General features: G+C 34.3%; 4 protein-coding genes and 1 pseudogene across 5 annotated transcripts; 2 read left to right on the top strand and 3 right to left on the bottom strand.

Moving 5' to 3' along the window:
- On the top strand, positions 1-2,232 carry LOC9316309 (mitochondrial inner membrane protein OXA1-like). The gene is made up of 9 exons (XM_021028918.1): positions 1-687; positions 786-876; positions 973-1,014; positions 1,086-1,144; positions 1,222-1,297; positions 1,377-1,475; positions 1,580-1,678; positions 1,761-1,815; positions 1,950-2,232. The coding sequence occupies exons 1-9, from the start codon at positions 245-247 to the stop codon at positions 2,102-2,104; spliced, it is 1,119 nt and encodes a 372-aa protein (XP_020884577.1). The 5' UTR covers positions 1-244; the 3' UTR covers positions 2,105-2,232.
- On the bottom strand, positions 2,137-5,005 carry LOC9316308 (annotated as a pseudogene).
- Positions 5,006-7,976: 2,971 nt separating this feature from the next.
- Positions 7,977-11,317, bottom strand: LOC9316307 (probable cyclic nucleotide-gated ion channel 3). Its single transcript, XM_002880194.2, has 9 exons — positions 11,129-11,317; positions 10,885-10,948; positions 10,284-10,809; positions 9,983-10,195; positions 9,591-9,886; positions 9,392-9,503; positions 9,074-9,310; positions 8,593-8,981; positions 7,977-8,401 (listed from the first exon to the last, which is right to left on the bottom strand). The coding sequence occupies exons 2-9, from the start codon at positions 10,914-10,916 to the stop codon at positions 8,092-8,094; spliced, it is 2,115 nt and encodes a 704-aa protein (XP_002880240.1). The 5' UTR covers positions 10,917-10,948; positions 11,129-11,317; the 3' UTR covers positions 7,977-8,091.
- Positions 11,318-12,122: 805 nt separating this feature from the next.
- On the bottom strand, positions 12,123-15,639 carry LOC9318129. 2 transcript variants are annotated; one of them, XM_021028965.1, is made up of 10 exons: positions 15,393-15,638; positions 15,246-15,314; positions 14,443-14,589; positions 14,015-14,173; positions 13,811-13,916; positions 13,546-13,731; positions 13,267-13,432; positions 12,863-13,179; positions 12,647-12,736; positions 12,123-12,519 (listed from the first exon to the last, which is right to left on the bottom strand). In XM_021028965.1, the coding sequence occupies exons 3-10, from the start codon at positions 14,455-14,457 to the stop codon at positions 12,455-12,457; spliced, it is 1,104 nt and encodes a 367-aa protein (XP_020884624.1). In that variant the 5' UTR covers positions 14,458-14,589; positions 15,246-15,314; positions 15,393-15,638; the 3' UTR covers positions 12,123-12,454. The 2 variants fall into 2 exon arrangements, with proteins under 2 accessions (XP_020884624.1, XP_020884625.1); XM_021028966.1 differs by having other exon boundaries at positions 12,618-12,736; positions 15,246-15,639.
- A 4,867-nt stretch (positions 15,640-20,506) lies between these two features.
- Positions 20,507-22,041, top strand: LOC9318128 (transcription factor CPC). The gene is given in 4 exon segments (XM_021027809.1): positions 20,507-21,100; positions 21,186-21,228; positions 21,230-21,253; positions 21,778-22,041. Coding segments are annotated over 4 exon segments (264 nt in total). The 5' UTR covers positions 20,507-21,021; the 3' UTR covers positions 21,896-22,041.
- Positions 22,042-23,438: the final 1,397 nt, after the last annotated feature.

Genomic DNA, 23,438 nt, shown 5'->3' with positions numbered 1-23,438 from the left:
AGTTACGAATTTGTGAAAATCATTTCTTTTGCGTGCTTCAAATGGGGGAACCAATGTGTCTCTTTATCTTGTGGAAACTTTAGGGTTTCTGTTTCGTTTTGAAATTTGGGGAAAATTCTCTGGTTCAAATGTGTCTCTTTGTCTAGATTCGTGTAAGAAATCACCAACTCGCGATCCCAAGTTGCAATTTTTCTTCTTCTTGAGCTGAGAGTTTACTTCTTTGTTCAAAATTATACCTCTAGAAATGGCTTGTCTTCGTAGCTTCTCAAGGAGAAGTCTTTACCCAAAATTCTTCAGCTACATGACCTCAAGGCCTGTTGTTCTTCATCATCATATCAAAGATTTTACTGAATCCACTTTCCCGGAATCAAATCTTCTGATTCGTAGCTTTCACAGGCAAGTTTTCTTTGAAGATAGAAGGAAAATGTCTTTTGTTCAACCAATGGGTTTTTCTGGAGTATTGTTGCTATGTAGACACATGTCTTCTAAACCAGAAGAATTGTGTTCAAAGATTGATGCTTTTGGAAATGTTGTTGAGGATCTTGTTTCTGAGAAATCCGTGGAAGCAATGGCCACTAATGTCTCTACTATAGATGAGTGTACTGCAGCAATTGAGAAATTTTCTTTCCCTGGGGACTTCGTGCAGTATGTGATTAATGGAATCCATGAGCTTACTGGCTTTAATTGGTAACATTGATTATATTGGTTGGACTTTATGTTTGTTATTGCTTGATGATTTCTTAAGGTTTTAGTTCAGTGATTGGTTTCTACTCTTGTATTTATAGGTCGATGTCGATTGTTCTTACGGCTTTTCTGGTTAGTGTACTCATGTCACCAGTTTCTATGCGGGTTCAGATACAAGCTCTGGAACTACAAGTTAGTTTCTTATGCTTTCTTTTACAAGTTTTTTCCTTTTGTTCCTAAATCTTGTTGCTCTTGAACTCTTACATAATTCTACATTTTGTATACTAGAGTTTGACTAGGTCCATTGAGACCGTGAAGAGAATTAAAAAGGTACATTGTCCTTATTAGCTCTTTTGAAATCTTTTCAAACTTAGCTGAGCACAGTTAAAAACAATTTTCAGGTCGGTAATCGTGAAAATGTAGCTAAATACAAAAAATGGGAAGCAGAGTTGACGAAAAGGTAAGTTTTCTTACACAATGTCATGTCTCTCCCTGACTTGCTCTAACTTCTTCTCTGAGGATTAATTATCACACCAGATTCGAAGACGGTTGCTTGGATTTCTTTGCTCTACTTGTTCCTGATGCATTCGTCTACATCAGCTTCCTGATTGGGGTAAAACTCAAAGATAATGTTTCTTTGGCTCTAGTGTTTTGGCTCTTGCCTATTGACTCCCTCTTTACGTTGGAAACAGATAACGACCATGGCTAAGAAAATCCCTGAACTTTCAACTTCAGACAGCCTATACATCTTCCCTCTACTGGCAGGCTTCACTTTCTGGTTCTCATCAGAGGTCTAAAGATTTTTTTAATATAGTGTTCACAGTAAAAAAACAGAAATGTTGTTTGATACATAATCCAAACTAACTTTGATATATTTTAATTTCATTTATGATAGATCCACACTAAGCGGACAAATCTTTTACCCAGCATGAAGAGACTCCCTTTATTTCCCATTATCTTTGTTGTGCTCCAAGCTACATTTGAATATGAACCGGTAAAGCTGGACTAGTTGAGCTTTGATCTTATACATTGTCTTGAATCTTGTAGTGATATGTCTCAGTTTTCTGTTTCTGCAGGCAATGTACTTTTACATGATCACATCTAGGATCTGTGTATCCACATTATACCTAAGTAAGTCCCTCTCTGTCTCTCTCTGTAGATAAACTCTTATAATTCACAATATACATCTTCCTTAACCACTAAGCTCTTTATCTTTTTCTATGTCTCTCTCGTTCAATCTAAAACACTTTTTTCCACTCAAATAGTGTTGAGGTCCAATCAGATAGTAAAGTTGAGAAGCATCCTGGGGTGGCCACATGTTACAGTAACAACGGTCTCTGAGCAGCAAAAGATCATGGGGAGATTGATAAGTCTGATGAGAGAATTTATTGACGTGGTGAAGAAGAAAGACAAGAAGTGAAACTTCTTTTGCTTTCTTATAGTCTATGTGTCTTTGTCTTTGAATCAAATTTGACTTGAATACTCTGTTTATGTACAACTTATTGTAGCTATTTTGAACCATCTCTTAAAGCAGACTTGACCTAGAAACAGCAATCGACCAAGTTATCTCCATGCCCTACAACTCTCTAGTTATTGCCAAATGATTGGGCATAGTCTTCACTTCCTTCTTTGTGTACACTATGCTTCATCCTTGGCAAACTCGAGATCGGCTGGTTTATAAGGTACGGGAGGTGAAATATCAGGAGAACTGGAACAATCAGTTGTATCTTTCCGTCGATTTTGCAAAGCTTTGGACGTTGATGCAAGATTGAGTTGCGTGCCTTGTGGAATGTTCTCGTTGTCTCATTTGGCGCGTAAGATCTTAGAAAGCTTCCTTTTGCAATGTTCCCTCCATGCCCTTTGAGTGAAGAATACTGCCCATGATTGCCATTTCTCTGAATAGAACCTGAAAAATGGATGGCCATTGCCCAAAAAGGGGGAATTTGAGTCTTGTAGTTTGTTTAAGGTAGTAAAAAAATCCCTAGTGCTACTTTGGTTCGAAACTTGCCTGAATGTTTGTTGGAGTTTCTGTCGTTGAAAGACATTTAAATGAGAAGCTATAAAATTGACATCATCAGGCAAGAGAATGAAGCCTTCAACTTCAGTCATAGTCATTACGGTTCTGGTTGAGGTGGGAAGGCGAGAACCATTGAAGAGAAGTTCTCCACATATGTCACCAGCTTCGAGGAAACAACAATTGTAGCCGCGGCCACCTATTTCATGAGATCCGGTTGTACTACTTTCCAACATAGCTCTCGTTACAATCAGCATTTCTTCAACTGGGTGCCCCTCTCTCACTATGTAGCTGTCCGCTGAGTAGAACACAGGCTTCACCCGGTCGCACACAGCTTCTAGTAGCCAACCATCATCCATGAAGCTAAGCCATGGAACCTGAGAGGTGAAAAAGCTATTATTTCTGGGAGATACAGGGATCATTAATCACGCACGAAAAGGGAGGTTACACGCTTTAACGTATCCAAGTAAAGATAGCGTTGGGTTTCGAGTCTGAGGTCTTCTGGAACATTCTGGTATCACCCGATAGGACATCCATTTTTCAGTGTCTCTCATAATCTTCTTTTTCTCCTTTTTCTCCTCCTCCATTTCTTTTATCCTTTCTTTTTTTTCTCTAATTGTAGATGCTTGCAAGTACTTGTGTGATCACCAAAAAAAATCTATTAAGAATCAGCTTTAATTTATGAGATCAAACTCTAGTTCTAACCTGAACGTTTGCAATGAGCACAGCAAACAAGAGTAAACCAGAGACACATATGATGATAGCAAAAATAATCTCCCCTGTAGAGTTGCTTGTCTGCAGGTTTTGGCCCAAAGCACTGTAATTGTTAAAAGAGCGGGTTAATCTATGCAATGGATGGATATGTCTACTAGGAATGTCACAGCATAGAGATTACCTAATATTACGGAGACCCCACCAAAAGCAATAGACGAATTTCCTCGGAAAATCCCTTGGTTTCACCTCTAGCACCCCTGACTTCAATGCATCAATGTACAAACCAAAGTCGAAGTCTGTGGAGTTTGTGATTTTGTCAGGGTCGATTAATGGGCATGACTTGTTCAGGAAACGACTGTTGTCTCCGCCACCTCGTTTACAAATCAGATTCCTGAGATATGATGGCAGCCGGATGTCCTAGCACACGCGGCACGCCAACATTTGCTTTTCCTTTCTATTCAACTCACGTACCAAAAAACCCCAATCACCTAGTAGCCATCATCACAGTTGTAACCATTTTTGTTGCCGTACGTACCCGTATAACGAAACAACAACAGTGGGTGGGATCAAGAGCAAAGACTTACATAACTGTGCAGAATGTAAAGGAAAAAGTTTAAAGAAGCTGCATTAATCCACTTTGATTCTGCTACCGTACCAACGGCTCCTGTCACTTCTTTGTAAAGCGGATACATACGAATGATCCTTGGTAAATATTGACAAAGTATAATCAATTTCAGTATTTCCTCTGACACCAGCGAGGCAGATCGTGGAATGAGAGTGACAACCACCACCTACAATTTTGCATCGCACATATCTTCTAATAAAAAGATTAATGCACCATGGAAAAGTAGATGTCACAAAACTAAGAGATCAATACCTGAGGAATACCTGAGGAATGGGGAGAACAGAGAAAATGTCAACCATGAAGCGAAAGAGGAGACGTGTTTTCATAGTATCCTTAGAATGCTCGACAGTCTTGCCTCTCAAAGATGCTTGAGAACGAGGAGCAATAATCTCGGTTATAAGATAATAAATGATGTGAATGACATAGAATGTGTCAATTAAAGTACGAATGACACAAACTACTGCCACAACTGTCTTGTCGAAAGTGAAACAAAATCTATGAGAATCAATCAAAGGGATAAAGAGAAACAAAGGATCAATAGCCAAAGCAACCACGCAAGCTAACAAGACAGTCTTCCTCCAGTTTTCGAGTGTTTTCATCTTCCGGTAAAATTTCTTCAAGCGTCCTCTACCACTTTTGAATTTTCCATCAACAGAACTCGCCAAATTCCTAGTATGATTAAGCCTGTATCAACAAGATATGATCACTACAACCAATAATAAAAATAAAAATAGTAGACATTGAAGCTATTTTAAACTAGTTCATCAAGCTACCTGTCAAATTTATTCCTCCTGTAATATTAATACATGGTTGTATATGTCAATCTGCAATGAGAGAAAGAGAAAATGAAAAATGGCTGTGGCAGTGAGAAATGGTGGGCTAATCGATGTTCCAAGCTTTAACCAAGACTGTGGATGCAGACTTTTCAGAGTGATGAGCTAAACGGACTTGAGAAAGTAAAGTCTACGGTGGGGCATCTGCAGTCTCACTCTTTTCCCTCGAACTTACAATAATATTCTCTACTTGTCTTCTTTTTACAACTTGCCCATTTGCTACCATTGAATGTTCAAAAAATCTTTAAGCGTTAGCTAGGCTGTCAACAGTCAACACACATAGACCCAATTGTAAGTCACAAAAAGACTAAACACACACGTTGTTCCTCTTCAATTCGAGAGTGATGCCAAGCCGGACCACCAATAGAGAGATAAGACCTAAGTCTACCGTCTCAAGTAAACACTCTTAGCTATGTCTTTAAATATAATCTAAATCTTCTGTTTATTTTATATATCAATGATAAAACTAATTTTATAATGTACTTTGGTTTGTTCGGTTTTCTAATGGGTAAATTCATATTTGATATAAAGATATTTTATTAGTAATAAAAACCAGTTATTTAGTTCCATTATTTCGTTTGAATTTTTGATTCTCTTAAAATACCCAACCTTAAGGATTCTCAAGTCTACGTGGGGGCTCTGCAGTCTCACTCTTTCCCCTCCAACTTTCAACAATATTCACAAAATACCCAATTTCTTTTTACAACTTCCCCATTTGGTACCATTTAATGTTCAAAAAATTGTTATGAGTCGATTCAAATTAACTAAATCATTATTTTAATTAACATGGTTTTAGTTAAAAATTATTAATTATTTTTTAAAATTTTAAGTGTTTAATTTGTTTTAAATTTTAGTGAAAATCATTATTATTTTTTAAAAATGATTTTAAGTGTTAAATTTCTATTACGTGAAAACATGCTGAACTTCGAACACCAAAGCTTACGGACCAGCTAAGGATAGAATGTTTAGACGCAGTTTATTTCCGACGTTTTTAAAATTTAACACTTAAACTAATTTTTGAAAAGTAATAGTGAAATTAACATGGTTTTAGTTAAAAATTAATAATAATTTTCTTAAAGTTTAAGTGTTAAATTTGTTTTGAATTTTAGTTAAAATCATAATTAATTTTAAAAATGAGTTTCAGTGTTAAATTTCTATTACTTGAAAACATGCCGAACTTCGAAAACCAAAAGCTTACGGACCAACTAAGGACAGGATGCCTAGGCGCGGTTTGTTTTCGACGTTTTAAAAATTGAACACTTAAACTAATTTTTAAAAAGTAATACTAAAATTAACATTGTTTTAGTTATAAATTGTTAATTATTTTCTTACAGTTTTAAATTTTAGATTTGTTTAAAAAATTTAGTGAAAATCATTATTAATTTTTAAAAATTAGTTTACGTGTTAATCTATATTACGTGAAAACATGCCGAACTTCGAACACCAAAGCTTACGGACCAACTAAGGATAGGTTGCCTAGGCGCGGTTAGTTTTCGACGTTTTTAAAATTGAACACTTAAACTAATTTTAAAAAAATAATAGTGAAACTAAGATGGTTTTAGTTAAAATTTATTAATTATTTTTTTAAAATTTAAGTGTTAAATGTTTTAAAAATTTTGGTAAAAATCTTTATTATTTTTTAAAAATCAAAATTATTATGATTTATGATTAAAAAAAAAGTAAGAAAGAAAAGATACTGGTGGTCGTGAAATCCTGAATTCCTCAGGAGTCGTGGTTGTTCAGAAACTTGTTCACATATCATCAATTCCCATTTTATAATTTTCTAAGCCGTTCCATCTCACTCTCCAGCAGAGTTGTCTTAATATCTTTCTCTGTAGCAATCAAATTCTTCTCTTTCTCTTCAAGGTTATAGGACTTCTCTGTTATATCCTTTTCTTTCTTGATTTGCTAAGACGTTCTGAATTAGTTCCTCCTGTATTGAAAGTTAAAAAGCATTTTCATTAAACAAAACTAAAAGTATGAATGATAACTACAAGGTTGGTCGGATTGAACAAGTAAACTCACAGATTCCTTGCTGGCAACTGTTTCTTCAGCAACAAGCAGCTCTTGCTCCTTCTTAAGTAGCGAAGATTCCCTTTAAAGGTCCCAAAAGCAAAGCAATAATTGCAGTAAACCAATTCCATCCAATTAAATTGTCAGGATTGACACAGAAATGACTGAAACAAGTAAGGGCATTCACATAAACGAATTAAATTCATTCATATGAACTGAAGAATCAATCTTTTAGGGCACAAGCTAATCCCAGTAATTATAACACTCTCATTCCTAAGAGCAAAAGCAATTATGACCCCAGATTCAAACCTACGAGCATAATCCTCAGCAGCTTCGACCGTAACAGCAGCTTGTCTCTGAAGAGCAACACGTTTCTTCTGAGCAGAAGCTTCCTCCGCCAATTCATCAACTCCAGAACCAATAGCACCATCTCCATTCCAACCCCCAAAATCGAAGCCGTCTGAGGAGCAGGAACTACCTTAGGAACCCTAACCTGAACGGTATCTCCATTGAAAACCTTGGAAGAAACACAAGGATCCTTGAGAAACTCCTCCACTCGATTAACCTCTTTCAAAAACTCCTCTTTCGCATTGGCTCCACGAGAAAACCCTAAGGAGCAATAGCAGATCCGACGACTACAACAAAAGGACGCGATTAACAGAGAAAGAGATAATAGTGAAGCGTTTAAGGCTGAGATAGTGATCATCAATATCGCCGATCAATCTAATTGGATCATCGGAATTCAAAGAGTTTCTGTATAAAGACATTCGAAGAAGAAGCGAGAAATAGAGAGAATTTTGATATTTCTCTCTCAAGGAAGAAATAGAAGAAGCAAAGTGTTAATTAGGTATTATTGATCATGAATGTATTATTTATACACAAGAGATTACAATAGAGCCGTTGGAGGATATATGTTTCCTTATTTCAATTTCCTTTTCTTTCGATGGCTTTATTTCCTTTTTTTCATAAAAAACAATGTTTAATGAGAATGCTTTTTTTTTTTTTTTTTAATGAGAATGCTTTAATGAGAATCCTTTTCCTTATTAGGAATTAGAAACTTTCTAGTGTTTTTGTTTTTTTTTTTATTAAACTCTTTAAGAAATTTTCCTATTGATTATTTCACATAAAGATCTTTACTGGTTACATAATTATTTGCAAAAAAATCACTAGCGATCACATTACATAGAGATAGAGTCAACTATACACAATTAGGTTCCATCCATAGAAAACTCCGGATCGGCTGGTTTCTGAGGCAACAAAGATAACATATGAGGAAATCTAGAGTTGCGTGCTGCTGCATTCGCCCTTAGATTCCTCAGAGCATGAGAAGCAAACCTCGACGCATAAATCGCAGCACCTAAGTTAAGCTTATTGCCTCCTGAATCATCGTTCTGAAGAGTGTTATGTAGTTTGCTTTCTTCTTCACGTAAAGCCTTTGAGAGCTTCCTTCTACAATGTCTCTTCCATGCTGCTTGTATAAAACATGCTGCCCATGTCTGCCATTGCACCGAATAAAACCTGGAGACAAAAAGTTGTTTAGGTTACAAAATTCAAGGTAACTTGGGATACAAGATACAAGGTAGATGATAAAAAGACAGGGTTATTATGTTGAAGGTAACTTGAGACACTAGATATGTATACAATAGGTCCTCAATATTCAATATGTTTATGATTAACTCAGCATGCATTTTTTCAATTGAAAGTCTTACCTGAACATGTGTCGGAGTTGCTTGCTATGGAGGCGGCGATACTGAGTAGCAACAAACTTGAGATCATCAGCTGAGAGAACAAAGCCTTCGACTTCTGTCAAAGCTTGAACGGTTCTACTAGAGATAGGGAAGTTTGAACTGAGAGGATCTAATGCCCAAGTGAGAAGATCTCCACAAAAATCACCAGCAACTAAGCGAACCGAATTGAAGAAACCAGTTTTGCCACCATAAGTGGTTGTGCTTATTAGATTTCCTCTCATTATAAACAACATATCTTCCACTGGTTCACCTTCGCGCACAATGTAACTGTTCTCTGTGTAAAGAACCGTTTTGAGACGAGCACATAGAGCGTCTAGTAACCGATCATCCATAGCTTGAAACCAAGGCACCTGAAACAAAACAAAACAAAAACAGTGAATTCAAGAAGAGTTGGTTATTTAGTGATATATAGTTGTGATGGGACAAAATAATAAAAGGTTACCTTTTTGAGCAAATTGAGACAAAGATGGCGTTTAATGTCCTTTCTGAGATCTTTTGGAAGACTAGAGAGAAGAGCTTCTTCCTCAACTCCTTTGGTTTCTTGCCATTTATACTGTTCGTATTTACGGATACGTTTTCTCAGATCGTCTGGCAACATCCGATGAGACATCCATTGCTCTGCATCTCTCCTTTTCACTCTCATTTCCTCAACTCTTACAGTAGTTGATTGCAAATATTTCTACAAATCACAGAAATATTTAAGAATATGGTGGATTCCTTGTTTAAGAGGTTGAGCTCAAAGAAGAAGAGAAATAATTACCTGCATATTTCCAATGAGAAGAGCAAACAAGACTAGTCCAGAGACACAAATGACAATCGCAAAAATGATCTCTCCTTCAAAGGTACTCGTCTTCAAGTTTTGGCCCAAAGCACTATACACAAAAAGATAAGATTCATCTATTAATTAGACAACAAAAAGTAAAGGAATCGCTATAGTAAGAGTTTTAGATGTTACATACCTAAGATTGCGGAGACCCCACCAGAAACAGTAGAAAAACTTCTTAGGGAAATCTCTAGACTCCACAACTCCAGACTGCAATGCATCAGCGAATATACCAAAGTTGAAAACCGTCGAGTTTGAGATTTCTTCGGGATCGATCAAAGGACAAGAACCGTTTAAAAACTGCCTATTGTCTTCCCCTGTTGGTGAACAGTACAGTTTTTCATGACTGCATCCAACTATCTTAGCACACGCTTCGCGCCAACATCTATCTTTCCTTTCTATCGAAATCAAGTACCAAAAAGACCCAAAAACCTGTCCATTTTTCGCAATTTTCTAACCGTTATTATTTTAGCCCCAGAACATAACCTAAGTCGTGCAAAGAAATCAATGAAAATACTCTTTTCTTACGTGGCTAGCTAACATGTAGAGGAATAGGTTTAAAGCAGCTCCAGCCCAAGCAGTTTCAGTTACCAAACCAGAAGTCCTTGTTACTTCTTTAAAAAGGGGATAGATCCGAGCTATCCTCGGAACATATTGGCAAAATATTACCCATTTCAATAGCTCTTTTGCTACCAGCGACGCGGGTACTCTCATCCTTGGAACAATAGCTAGAACAACTACCTGTAATTGCAAAGAAAATCAAAATTTTAAAGATTCATTTGATATGTAACCAAGATCTTGAAAAACAGATTTGAGAAAACATTTTTACCTGCGGAATAGGGAGAATCGAAAGAAGATCAACCAGAAAGTATGAGCTGAGGTATCTTATAGCGATTTCTTTAGGATTCTCATTAAGCTCTCCTCTTCCGAAACCACGAGACGAAGGAGCGATGAAACCGGTATGAAACTGAAACAGCATGTGAACCACATAGAAAGCGTCGATGAAAGTGCGGAAAATGCAAGCGATTGCCTCGAGTTTCGTATCTAGATTAAGACAGAATCTCACGGGGTTCACAACGGGGATATAGAAAAACAGAGGATCAAAGGCTAAAGCCACAACAGAGAGAAGCAAGAAAATCTTGTTCCAGTTTTGAAGATAAGAATCGTTAGGATTCATCACTCTTAGTATCTTCTTCTTCTTGTTTTCTTGATTCTTCTTTGAATGAAAGCTCAAGGGCTGCTTAAAGGTTCTGATTTTCGCTGACCCCTTTTCGAAGCCTCGTCTAACGGTTTTCATAACTGAAGTTACTGATGGTCTAGTAGTTTTGGTCGAAAACTCATCATTTCCATTAAACCTGGATCAACACACTAGAATCAAGATCACTTCTTAAAATCGTAATTATTAATCAAAAGGAAGAACTGATACAAACCTTACGAATTTGTTTCTTTGGGGATTCATCATATCTGCTTGTTATCTTCCACAGATTCTTGAACCTTCGGAAAAATGGAAAAGATTCGATCTCAATTTTTATTTATTTCCACGTTTTATAAAATCCAGTTTATACTAAAACCCTTCTACCACGAAAAGAGCAAGCTGACAAAACAGAGTAATTTTAACTGTTTGAAGTTCAAAAAAGTTGCGAAATGAAGAATAAAACTTCTAAAGAATAAAACCTTGATTTGAGTTGAGAGGGACGACTAGAGCACACAAATGAACGAAGATGTTTCCCGGAAAAGAAATGGAACTTAAAAGTCTTCCCGACAGAAAAAATCAAAAGGAAAAGAAGTTTAATTCTTTCTTGAAATAGTATGAAGAAAAAAGAGACTCTTGAAGATAATGATGTTCTAATTTGGGCGAAGTAGGTAGTGATATAGTACAACTTTGAAGACAAGAATACAATTATACAATAAGTGAAGAAGAAACGAGGCTGGGAAACACATGAAAAAGACAAGTATACAATAATAATCAATTTTGGAAAAGAAAAAAATAAAAAAGTTGAGTTGACTTTTGACGAAGACTGAGTTAGTCAACCCTAAAAATTACAATTCCAATTTGGTTTTTCTTGAGATGAAATATGAAAACAAGATTTCTATATTTGTAATTTACTAATTCAACTTATATATGGATATATTGTCGTCCTTACCATAATATACTTAATATATTACCTAAATATGTTCAGTATTTTTTTTTATATATCAATGGTCATTCGCTAATATTTTGATGTATAACAAACACTCATTTTGTTTTTTGTTTTTCATATAATTATGATGAGTTATGATGACTCAATACTCTTAATATTTGTAATTTTTTTCACTTTATGGACCTAGTTTATTATGTGCATTCACGGTATATGAAATTCTGAATCCACAAATGTTGATTAGTCTACCTGTATACGAAATCAATGATTTTTCTATTCCAAATACAAATTTTTTTATCCTGGTTTGGTGTTTTGTGGATAGTCTTGAAGAGACTTTTATACTTTTTTTTTTGGCGTACGTCATTTCTTTTTCTGATTTTTGAGTACGTCATTTTCTCCTTACAAAATAATCAATCATTCTCTCTTTGTGAAAAACAAAAGATCAATCATTCCTTAAAGCTCAAAACCAATTTCCACGAGTTATTTATTATGTAATGACTTTTATAGATTTCTATAATACGGAATATTTGTTAGAAGGAAAAAAGTGAGATACTCCCATACATACTAATGAACTATCCAACAAGAAAATAGAGTATTGGGAGATACTTAGATATTATACAATGATTTGGTCTCTACATGCTTGCAGAATCTCAAAATAAAGGTGTACAATAAAGAACACTAAGAAATTAATCTAAGTCTATCTCATTAACCTTAGAAGAGGAAAAAAAGAGATCATGAAAACCTTTAAATCCGTTTGGAGGTTTTCTCTAATATAGCGAGACGGCACAAACCTTGCTTGCTTGCTAAGATACTAAGACAAGCAAATAAAGACTTGTCAAATATCATAATCTTGAATTCTTGATTAAGACTTGTCTTCTTCTGACTGTGAACATGGAGGTCCTGGAACCGAATCCACAAAGAATTCATCTACGGGATACAGAAACGAAGATATTAGTTAGTGATCATAGAACATGAAACATTTAAATCTATAAGCAAACCAAGTTTGAAACACTCCATGTTCAAACCATTCTTATAAAAATTGATCACTGTTTACCGATGTCCTCTTGCTCAGGAGAATCGAGTAAAATCTCTGAATCGGATGGAAGAAAAGGTGAACCGGGATAGTTTCCTAAGGCCCCTAAATCTGCAATGTAGAAGATCATTGATATGCAACATTCTATGGAGTACATCACATGGAGCATCTACCAACGTATGGTTAAAGTTTTTCGAGCTAAAGTCGCAATGGCTTTGGATAAAGAGAGCTTATTACCTCCAAGATTTGACAAATCTGCAGTGAGGTCAGAGAGACTAAAGTTCCAAGGTATCTGATCAAATGGCCTGAGAGGGTCTCTAGAATTTCCAGCTCCTCCATCTGATCCAAGTTGCAACCCTACTGAAGTTGCGACATCAGATGTGAAAGCAGAATCAAGAGCTGATGTGTCCATTCCCATCCCTGACATGTCTGAAGCAGCAAATGGAAAGTGTCCACTTGACGCCACAGAAGCTGGACTCACTGGCATATCCGACATACCACTGTTTGGTGGAATCATTGGAGTTGGCTCAGCCATGGTTGTATCTATGACCATACTACACCCAAAAAAAATAGTTTTTAAGTCTAAAGCACCAGAAAAAGCATTGATTTGGCAAAACAAAAAAAAAGTACAAAGTTCTTACTCATTTCCTGAGTTAATCCTGATTGGTTGGAAATTTGCAGGTGCAGGGACTCCATTGACCACATGGCAGCTTGACATTGCACAGCTCATTGGATCAAGATGGGGATGACCTTGAGCATGCATCTGAGGATGTTGTAGTACTGGGTATCCCATGGGCATGTTGTTCACTGCGCTGCAAACATTTAGTGTTATAATAATACTGAAACCAACCACAAACAACTCATTGAACCATCTACACCAACAAGTTTGCTTTGCAAGTGATATAAGGAGTCAGACTTACCAGATGCCATGGGATGAATACCGTTCTGCATCGGGACCAGCGGAACTTTCGGATGTACATGATACTTCGTGAGGTGATACTGATGCTCCAGCAAATAGTTGAATACAACTATTTGCTTCTTCAGTTTCAGCCTGATGTAATATGCCCTGAAAAACTCTTCGTTTTCTTCTTCAAGTTTCTGCCATACTAAATTCACAAGAACGTGGCAAGTTACTAACACAATGTTACTTTGCTAAAGGTTATGGAATAGTAAAAGTGACTATACCTAAGGTTGTAAAACCAGGGTCAATCCTTGCACGGGTCAAGAGTGTCTTGACGACCTCATCTCTGTTCATGTACAACTGAAGACATCTTTCTATCAAATTTTGGACCTGCAACAATCATTTAGAACATGATTTTTTTTATCAAATGATTGATACTTACAAGAAGAAGGTATCTACAGAGGGGAAGGTGGCAAAGTTTTTCTTACAAGTTCAATATCTTGCCTTGAAACTTTCCTACCGTCATTACTTGAGGCAGATACAGAACCAGAATCTTGTATAGGAGCTTCTATTGATTGATTAACTTTTTGTTCACCTTGGGACTCAAGTGAAACTTGGGTAGAAGAAGACTTCAACTGTTGTGTGCTCTGTAATCCAATTAAAACTCTCTTTTACTTTTTCACTTCTTAGCTACAACTTTCTTCACAATCAAGCATACCAATAACTATGAAAGGATCAATTGATCTTAATAATGAAATTTCTATCATGGCTCCACTTCCTATCTAAGTGTTGACCTAATCCTTGGATGTTATTGATATATATAGCTTACTTAGAACACTTCACCAGGCAATTGTTGCTTGGCAAGTTGGAGAAGAGCAAAAGTAAAGAGAATCAATTTTCACTCTTAAGGACGAACCTGTTCGTTCTTCATTAGAGCTGAATATAAAAATCGTGCATCCTTCAATGACAACTATGCACCTTAACAACGTTCACAACAATACAGTCTATAGGACTCCAACTTCTGAGCACGCATGTTTCTGATGTTGTTGACCAAATACAAAACCTGGATATACATAAATTGTTAATTCAGCAGGTAAGAAGAAAAATGATTTTAAAAAAAAGGAAGCATCTTTGACATTGCTAATGATAGGAAGCATGAAAAGTGAAGTCTTTAACATTATTTATTTATTTAGGAATCAAGAAGACACAACTGCAGAATCTAAGTAATAAATAATTAATTCATAAAGTTACCATACACACAAAACAAGAATAGTTCATCATCAATCCTCTTATTAACTCTATCAAAGAAGTTCACAAAAAAATCAGTACGATGAACTATTCAGATAGTAAATCTCAAGTAATCCAAAACACAACATGGTCCTGTCTGCATCTAAATCAAAAAAAAAAAAAAAAACACATTCAATGTAAAATAAATGAATCCAACTCCAGAAACTTTCACCATTTCTGGAATTCAGGAATAAAAGAAATCTAACAGATCTAGCAAGAAGAGTATAGCTGAAATTCTAGCCGGGAAAAGCAACAGGAAAATTCAATAATATTGTGTGCAATAATTAATCATTATCTAACAATAAAGCTGAATAAATATATATCTACACGAACAGATAGATGCTCTCTAATTAAATATTAGAGAATCTACTAAGCTTTAAAAAAAAAAATGTCCACGACAAAGATCATGGAGAAGATCCAAGGTGGTTTCACCTTAAATTCGAGATTTAATCCAAAATGCTACACTTCCAAGACAGATTTCTCGACGAATTTTTGGGCCCTCTAAAGATTCAGAATTAGTATAAACAACACGAATTTTTCAAGAAATTACAACAAGTGGAATTAAAAAACGACACAAACTCTACGGAATCGGAAGAAGATGCGTAGGAGAAGTTCGGGGAAACAAGATCCGGCGGTCTTTTTGTAGGATGAGAAACAAGAAAACATCAACAGCCAGAGTTGGATAAAGATTTTGCTACGCCATTAATCTGCTAAGCAAGCTTAGAATTTACAAGTCCTGTTGAATGAAAATTGTTAGAAGCAGAAGAAGAGACGGAGACGTCCGCTGGGGAAGGAGGAAAAAAGAATCTCACCAGCAACAAAAATTTATATTAGTAGTTACACTATTCGAGTGCTTTTTCACTTTACTTACAAAAAAAAAAAAAAAAAAAAAAAACTATTTCCAATGTTTTGAGTAAAAATAATTATACCGAATTTTTAGTTTAGTTTCAATTTGATTTTTTTTTTTCTTGTTTTAAAGTAATGGTACGTTACTCATTTAATACGGTTGAGTTTAGAATTAAATTTGGTGTTTAACTATATAGGGAATATAGTTCAGTTTTTAGTATCTCGTCAGTCTTAAAAGAATCGGCGAAACTCTTTAGCAGTACAACTTAATAGCTTGGCTCGGCTTAACCCTAAACCCTAAACCCTAAATCCTAAACCCTAAACCCTAAATCCTAAACCCTAAAACACACGAGATATAGTACTTTCAGAGCTTGTATATTTTATTTGCAAGGAGCGTATCACTATAATCGGAGATTAAACTAAAAGTTAACGCCTTCTAATTAAGAAGATGCATCAAGTTTATGCTTTGGTTATATAATGTTTAAAGCTGATAAATATTCCGATTTAAATTAAGAAATGAATGTATAACAACAGCTAGTGAAAGCTAATTTGGCAAGTTGTTGAGTGTTACGAGATGGCATGGACCTCCACTGTACTCTCAGTCTCCAGGAATAGCATCTTTTTCTTTTATTTTATATGTTTCCAGGACCACTTTATTTTTCTCTAACACAAAATGGTTCAAAAATTAGAAGAATATCTCATTTCATACAAGATCTCCTATTTATGAGCTTTTAATTTTTTTAATTAACTTTTGTATAAATATACACTGACATAGACATATATATTGCGAAAAAATGTTTTTATTTCCGTACTAGTTTATATAGTTATCTATTGAAAACTCTAACGAAACGGATCGATCGGACTATAGTTACTAGTTACTTTATATATAGTGACAAAATAATTTTTTACTTAATACTTTACAAATGATTTAATTTATCTATATATAAAAAATTTAGATGTCTCACATGTCTACACACAGAAGTGAAAGCATTAGTTTGGGCCATGAGATGTATGATTGGCCAAGACAAACGCGAAGTAAGTTTCTATTCAGACTGCTCAGACCTGGTGAAGATGGTGTCTTCCCCGACGGAGTGGCCAGCTTTTTCTACCTATCTAGAGGCTATTCAGAGCGACAAGGATGAGTTTGATTTTTTCTCTTTATCTTTGATTTTTCGACGTGCAAATTCAAAAGCAGATAATCTGGCACGAAATGTTCGTACCCAACCGCATCTAATTACCTATGTAAACAATATCCCCCAAATTGGCTTGTATAAGCTAATCTAATAAAGTTATTGACAAAAAAAAAAAATTAGATGTAATATTTTTTTCGTCGTTTCTATAGAGAACTTTTTGTATAGTCTTTTCGACATATATAATCCAAAATGTTGTATTTTTCTTTTCCTCGAAAAAAGATAATTGGAACGTTTCAAACGAAATCTAACTTCAAAACTCTGATTGCTTGTATTTTGTAACTTTGTAATTATCAAAACAAGTTGGTATTAATTGTTTTTGGCATTTATACAATGAAAGTGAATTATTCTCTCTAATAATGTTGTGATAAAGCTGAGTATGAAAACTGAAGCCGGCTCACGACTCACGAGCTAAGCACTTGACCACGTGAACTCATTAAAAAAACCGTGACTTCTTTAATAGAAACGCATGAGTTCAATGAAACAGACATATTCATTCACCAATTATATTACGTTAGTTCCATTAATCCACTGGACCCGCCAATAAAAAAACGCTGAGTTTTTTTAAAAAAGTATTCAAAACTTTAAATTAAAAACTCCATAAAATAAGCTCGAAGTTGGTATCCATTTGAAAAAAAAGTTGGTATCCATTTGAAACACGACACGTGTGATAATTACGGGAGAAATTAACGTCGGAAAACTGGCCGCCGCGTGGCGTGGCACACAGATGCTGACAAATTCGGACGAGAGCGGTGGTAAACACGTGGCGATCAAAGAGAGGAGAAGCGTGGAGGGTACTTGACCACTATCGTCTTGGAATTTGAGACTTTTAAAGGGGCAAAAACGGTAGCACAAGTCAACACTTTGATAATTTTTTGCCTTTTCGTAAATCAATTCTAAGTTAACGCTGATAACCACGTAAACACTTCTTAAACCGACCAAATTTTATAATTGAAGATTTGATTTTGATTGATTGATAAGCTTTTTTTTTTTTTTTTTTGGTATTAGATGTGCGTGTCACGCGTGTTGTAGTAGTACTCTTCGTTTTTCCAGAAATTCATGGGCCTTTTTAAGTATGGGCTCAACTGCTCAAGCTGGCCGATAACACTAAAATTATCAATAGGCCCATTATCTTTTCTTTTGAACAGGCCCATTACTTATTAGGCCGACATATTACATTTTAACCACTTCTTTATGAAAAAACCCATATAACAAATCAACAAGCATGTAGCAGCCATCTATATTCAACATAACTGTTTTTATTAGCATATAATCTACGAGATATATGCAACTTATCTCTATGGTCTTTCAGCAGTTTAAACTGTTTTGGTTATTCAAGTTCTCTCTATAATCTGGTTAAATCAAGCAATGAAAAATGCATAGATTTGAACTTTTTCAATTTTATCATAACAATATAACATGTACCACAAAAAAAGAAAAGAGTAGAGCAGCTATTCATCTTATAGAATATAGACGTATCTCACACCTTCGCACTGCAGATCTTATATAAATCTTACTAGGATCGGACCCGCGATCCACCGCGGGAGAATATTGGTTTACATACGTTGCGTTGAATATTGTGTGTGTTTTTTAGTAGAACGAATCGTATAGTATACTTATAAATATTCATAATAACGAATTATAGAGAAAATGTAAAATTGTTTATAAATATACCCATCGTATTAATTATGATTTACAAAATAGAATTTTGTGTTTTAAAATTCTAAAATTAGACTATTCATGGGAATTAGAGCAGTCAAAATAGGTCAAAAACCGCGGGTCGAGCCCACATCATCTCACTATGGGGCAGATTTGGGAAAATATATTAAACCCGCAAATAAGCGGGCCACATAGATTAATTCGCAGTGGGTCATAAGTTTAATCGATTTTCATCCGCGGGTAGGCGGATCAGCCCGCGTATTAGTATTTATTGATAAAATTATAATTTATTCAACATGTGGTAATTTAAACAAACTTTTAATAGTATTTTGATTTATTTATTTATTTTAGTAGTATTTTAAATCCATGGACAATCCCGCAAATCCGCATACATTCGCGGAACGGGTTTGTATTTCATATATGCTACCCGCGGGTCGTGCGGACCGACTAACTACAAGTCAAAATATTTTTTGTCTATCGCAAAACGGACTTAACGGGACGAATCAACTCGCTTTGACAGTTCTAATGGGAATATTATTTAGTCATACAACAAAATGAAGTTTGGACATAGTAATAATAGAATATGTATCTTATTTGTTAGATGAGAGATTGAAAGATGAAGTATAATGATTAAAAATTAATTATTATTTTTCATGATTCACAAAATTTAATAAATACTTATCATCTTGTTGAATAATTCTAAAATCATATTCAATAAATCTTTATAAATTGAAAATTAAACTTCTTTGGTAAGCTATAAGTATGAAAACATCATAATTTCGATTTAATCTAATTAAATTAAAATTAGTTACATGGATTTCATATCTATTTAATTTACATGACCAAATTAAAAATATCTATTTAATTTACACGACCAAAATAAAAACAAACAGATGGGTTATTTGTGATAAATTTTCTAGAAATCTTTAGAAGCAAGTAAAATATCTTTCAATTAATGATAATTGGCTAAAATGAGCGAAATTAATGACAAAAACGTTGATTGTTATAGAATTAGTCCTAAAAATATATGGACAAATTTATTATACGTAATTAATGTATAATATTGTTTGGAATATGCTTTTATTATTAGTTACCATAAGTACAATCAGAATTTATTTGATTTCTATAAATATTTGATTTTATTTCGATTTTTCATTATTAATTCGAATTTATATTCCAAAAAAATTTCAAAGATCCGATTTCAGAATTTCGGGTCAATTTTCTGATTTTAATCCGACCCATTTTCATTTGTACTTCTCTTTTAATAGTATAGAGATAAATAAATTAAAAAACATTTTAGAAAATTGAAAAGGGTTAATCTCATATATTCTACAAAATCTTTTTTTGGTTATTAAATAGCTTTAACCACCACATGTCCTAAATAATTGTTGTTAGATAGTTGTCTGATTCATGCCTTTTTTTGCGAGTCAAAGCTTTGTATACAACAAATGTGTTTCTTTGCTCTTTCGTCTCACTCCATTTAGTCTAAAAATTCCATATGTGATATAAAAATGAATAGATGAAACCTTGAAATATGTAATTAAAACGGTATCGAGATGCTGTTTAAAGCATATTTGTAATGAAAGATATTTAATTAATGAAGAAAAACAAGTACGTTTTCGGACCACATCGACATCGGACCAGTAGACGCACAACCATACGGGTGTTGTGCCCACTTTTTGACGACAGTACCATCAGACCAAAGGAATATAGTATGAGAGATACATAGAGAGAGATATGTTCTCGAACTAACTATTTTCTTTTTTTACCCTCTTGTCTGATTATAATATTATTTTCCTATTGTGCTGTTCTCTCCTACCAAACTTTCCTCTTTATATCAAACTTTCAAATCCAACTCCTGAAATTTATGTCACTGTTTTTGTTGTTTTCTTGCAACAAATAACTTTTGTTATTGTTGAAGAGTTATATTTTTAGCTTTGACAGAATGTTAGTTATATTTAATGTAGAATAGCAAATAAACTACAAACGAAAACACATAAAAGGGACAAATTGGTAATTTCGAAAGTCAAAGCCAGAGGAGAAGCTACTACTATTTATTTCTCCAACTGTCTGTAAACGAGGAATTTACAACCGCAAGTCAAAGGATTTAAAATAAGTAGTTATGGTTGTATCTGTCGTTCTTCTTTCTCTTATGAACTAAAGGCCGTTGGAAGAAGCAACACACACACAGTGAACTACACAGTTTACAGATTCGTTTTCTTTCGCTCAATCGAATTAATTCATTTATTAATCAGTCTATTTAAATAATGGAGGATGATAATACAGTATTAAATAAATAAATATTCTAGGAATTAAATCAGACATGCGCAGTTATATAATAATCAGTTTGATTTTCTTTTCCTTTTCGAGCCCCTCTCTCTCTCACTCTTTCTTTCCAAGAACCCAAAAAGAAAAGCTATTAATCCTTTCCCTCGTGAGGAAATCATTTCTTCTTGTTTCTCGAGATTTTTATTCTCTATCTCTCTCTGTGTTTCGTGTCTTCAGATTAGTTGATGTTTCGTTCAGACAAGACGGAAAAAATGGATAAACGACGACGGAGACAGAGTAAAGCCAAGGCTTCTTGTTCCGAAGGTCTGATTTCTCTCTGTTTCACTATTTCTATGTATATCTCTCTGATCGGTTTGAGTCTGATTTTGTTTGTGTGTTTGTTTCGCAGAGGTGAGTAGTATCGAATGGGAAGCTGTGAAGATGTCGGAAGAAGATGTATAAACTCGTTGGCGACAGGTCAGAGACTCTTTCTCTCTCGATCCATCTTATTCCTAATATTTTTTCTTTCTTTCGTTTTTTTGTTCTTTCATGTTTTGTCGAATCTGCTTTGATTTTGATCACATAAAGTCGGTCGTTTATTTATGTTTTTTCGATTATATTATTGGGCCTAACAGAGCTGTCAATGACTGTTTTCAACCTGATTTCTGATCCTGTTTTTCGTTTTAGTTGATCAAATTATATATTTAAACCTCATCAAGATTTCGTTTTTGTTTTGTTTTCATATGATTTTTTAGCAAAACATACTCTTAATTTATGACAGAACTCATATTCGATTTCGTTGTTTGCTTGATTTTGGCTAGTTTGGTTCTGTTTTGATTACAGCATGTTTGTATGTAACAAGTGAAAATTATCATACGATTTTGGTTCGGTTCCTTAGAATTTTAACCGAATTACAAACTTATTTTGGTTTTTACCGGAATAAAGGGTATTTGTGTAATTTCGTTAAAACTGACTGTTAGTTTATCCTACATGGCGCGTAGGTGGGAGTTGATCGCCGGCAGGATCCCGGGACGGACGCCGGAGGAGATAGAAAGATATTGGCTTATGAAACACGGCGTCGTTTTTGCCAACAGACGAAGAGAGGTTTTTAGGAAATGATTTTTTTTGTTTGGATAAAAAGAAATTTTTCCTCTCCTTAATTCACAAGACAAGAAAAAAAGGAAATGTACCTGTCCTGGAATTACTATTTTGGAATGTATAATTATCTATATATATAAGAAAAAATTGCTTAGGAATTTCAAATTTGTATCAAACTCCATTTACACGTCTCTCTATATATTATCGTATAACTGAATTATTTATTGAGATAAACCACAATTTTCTAAAGTCTTAAGTCTTTGGCTCCGAATGAAGAAAGCGGTTCTAGCGGAGCGGATCAAGCGGTTCAAGTGGATCAAGCAGAACATATGCGGATCAAGTAATTTTGGCGGAACAAGAGTGGATCAAGCGGTTCTGGCGGTCCAAAATATGTTTGAATGGTGAAAACGGATTAAAAAATGCAGATCAAATATTTACATAGTAAAAATTACTAATATATTATAAAATATTTATATAAACTAAATATATTAAAATATTGATATTAAATTAAAATAGATAATTATTATAACATATACATATATGAGATGAAAATTTTGGACTTGTATGGGTCAGATTGAGAAACTTAACCAATTCTATAGGCGAAACTTAACCAAGTCGCCTTGGTCCAGTGGTAAAGGAGAGAAAAGTTTCCGCCACCTGGGTTTGAGTAGCATTGGTCACCGGAATTCGAAATCTAACATAGTTTTCTGGGCTCCAGGATTAGTTTTTGGGTATAGAAAGTCTATAGGATCACCTGAGTTATCAAACAGATTGATAAACTTGTCCCAAAAATAATAAAAGCCTAGAAACGAACAAACGATGTTATTGTGATCCAATTACGAATATAAAAATTATTAAATTTAAACTAAACTCTTTGATTTAGAATAACATAATTTATTAAAAATTATATCAGTAGATAAAATTTATAATTTATTACTGTTTGTAACCTTTTTAAAATGAATTAACAGAAAAAAAAAAAAAAAACGCAGTTGAAACACTCGAAATGCACATCAATGGTATATATGATGATTTGCTCAATGTTCGTTATTTTCCTTTAATAAAAAAACCGTATATGATTTATTATTATTTAAATTCAAATTTTGTATAGCAGATACATATAAAAAAAATCATGAGAACCGCTATTATCCTACAAGAACACTGCGGCTCCGAATGGAGAAAGCGTATCGAGCGGAGCGGATCAAGCGGATCAAGCGTATCAAGCAGAACAAAAGCGGATCAAGCAGATTTGGCGGTACAAGTGCGGATCAAGCGGTTCGAACGCTTTAAAAATATATGTTGAATGGTGAAAGCGGATCAGATAATACAAATAAAATATTTATATTGTAAAGAACGTTAATTTTACATTATATGGATCAAATTTTATATAGTAAAAATATCAATTTAAAATAAATAAATTATAGAATACTATACATATTAAATTATATTATATTAAATTAAAGAAATTAAAATTTGCTATATTGATTTATGATTTTTAATATATTTTTAGTATTTTAGATACAATATAATAACATAAATACTAATAAGTACAAAAAGTGTATATTAT

This window comes from Arabidopsis lyrata (assembly GCF_000004255.2).
Source record: "Arabidopsis lyrata subsp. lyrata unplaced genomic scaffold ARALYscaffold_4, whole genome shotgun sequence".
NCBI classification, from domain to species: Eukaryota; Viridiplantae; Streptophyta; class Magnoliopsida; order Brassicales; family Brassicaceae; genus Arabidopsis; species Arabidopsis lyrata.
The sequence above is the reverse complement of the archived record's forward strand: the minus strand, read 5'-3'. Positions and strand labels throughout refer to the sequence as shown.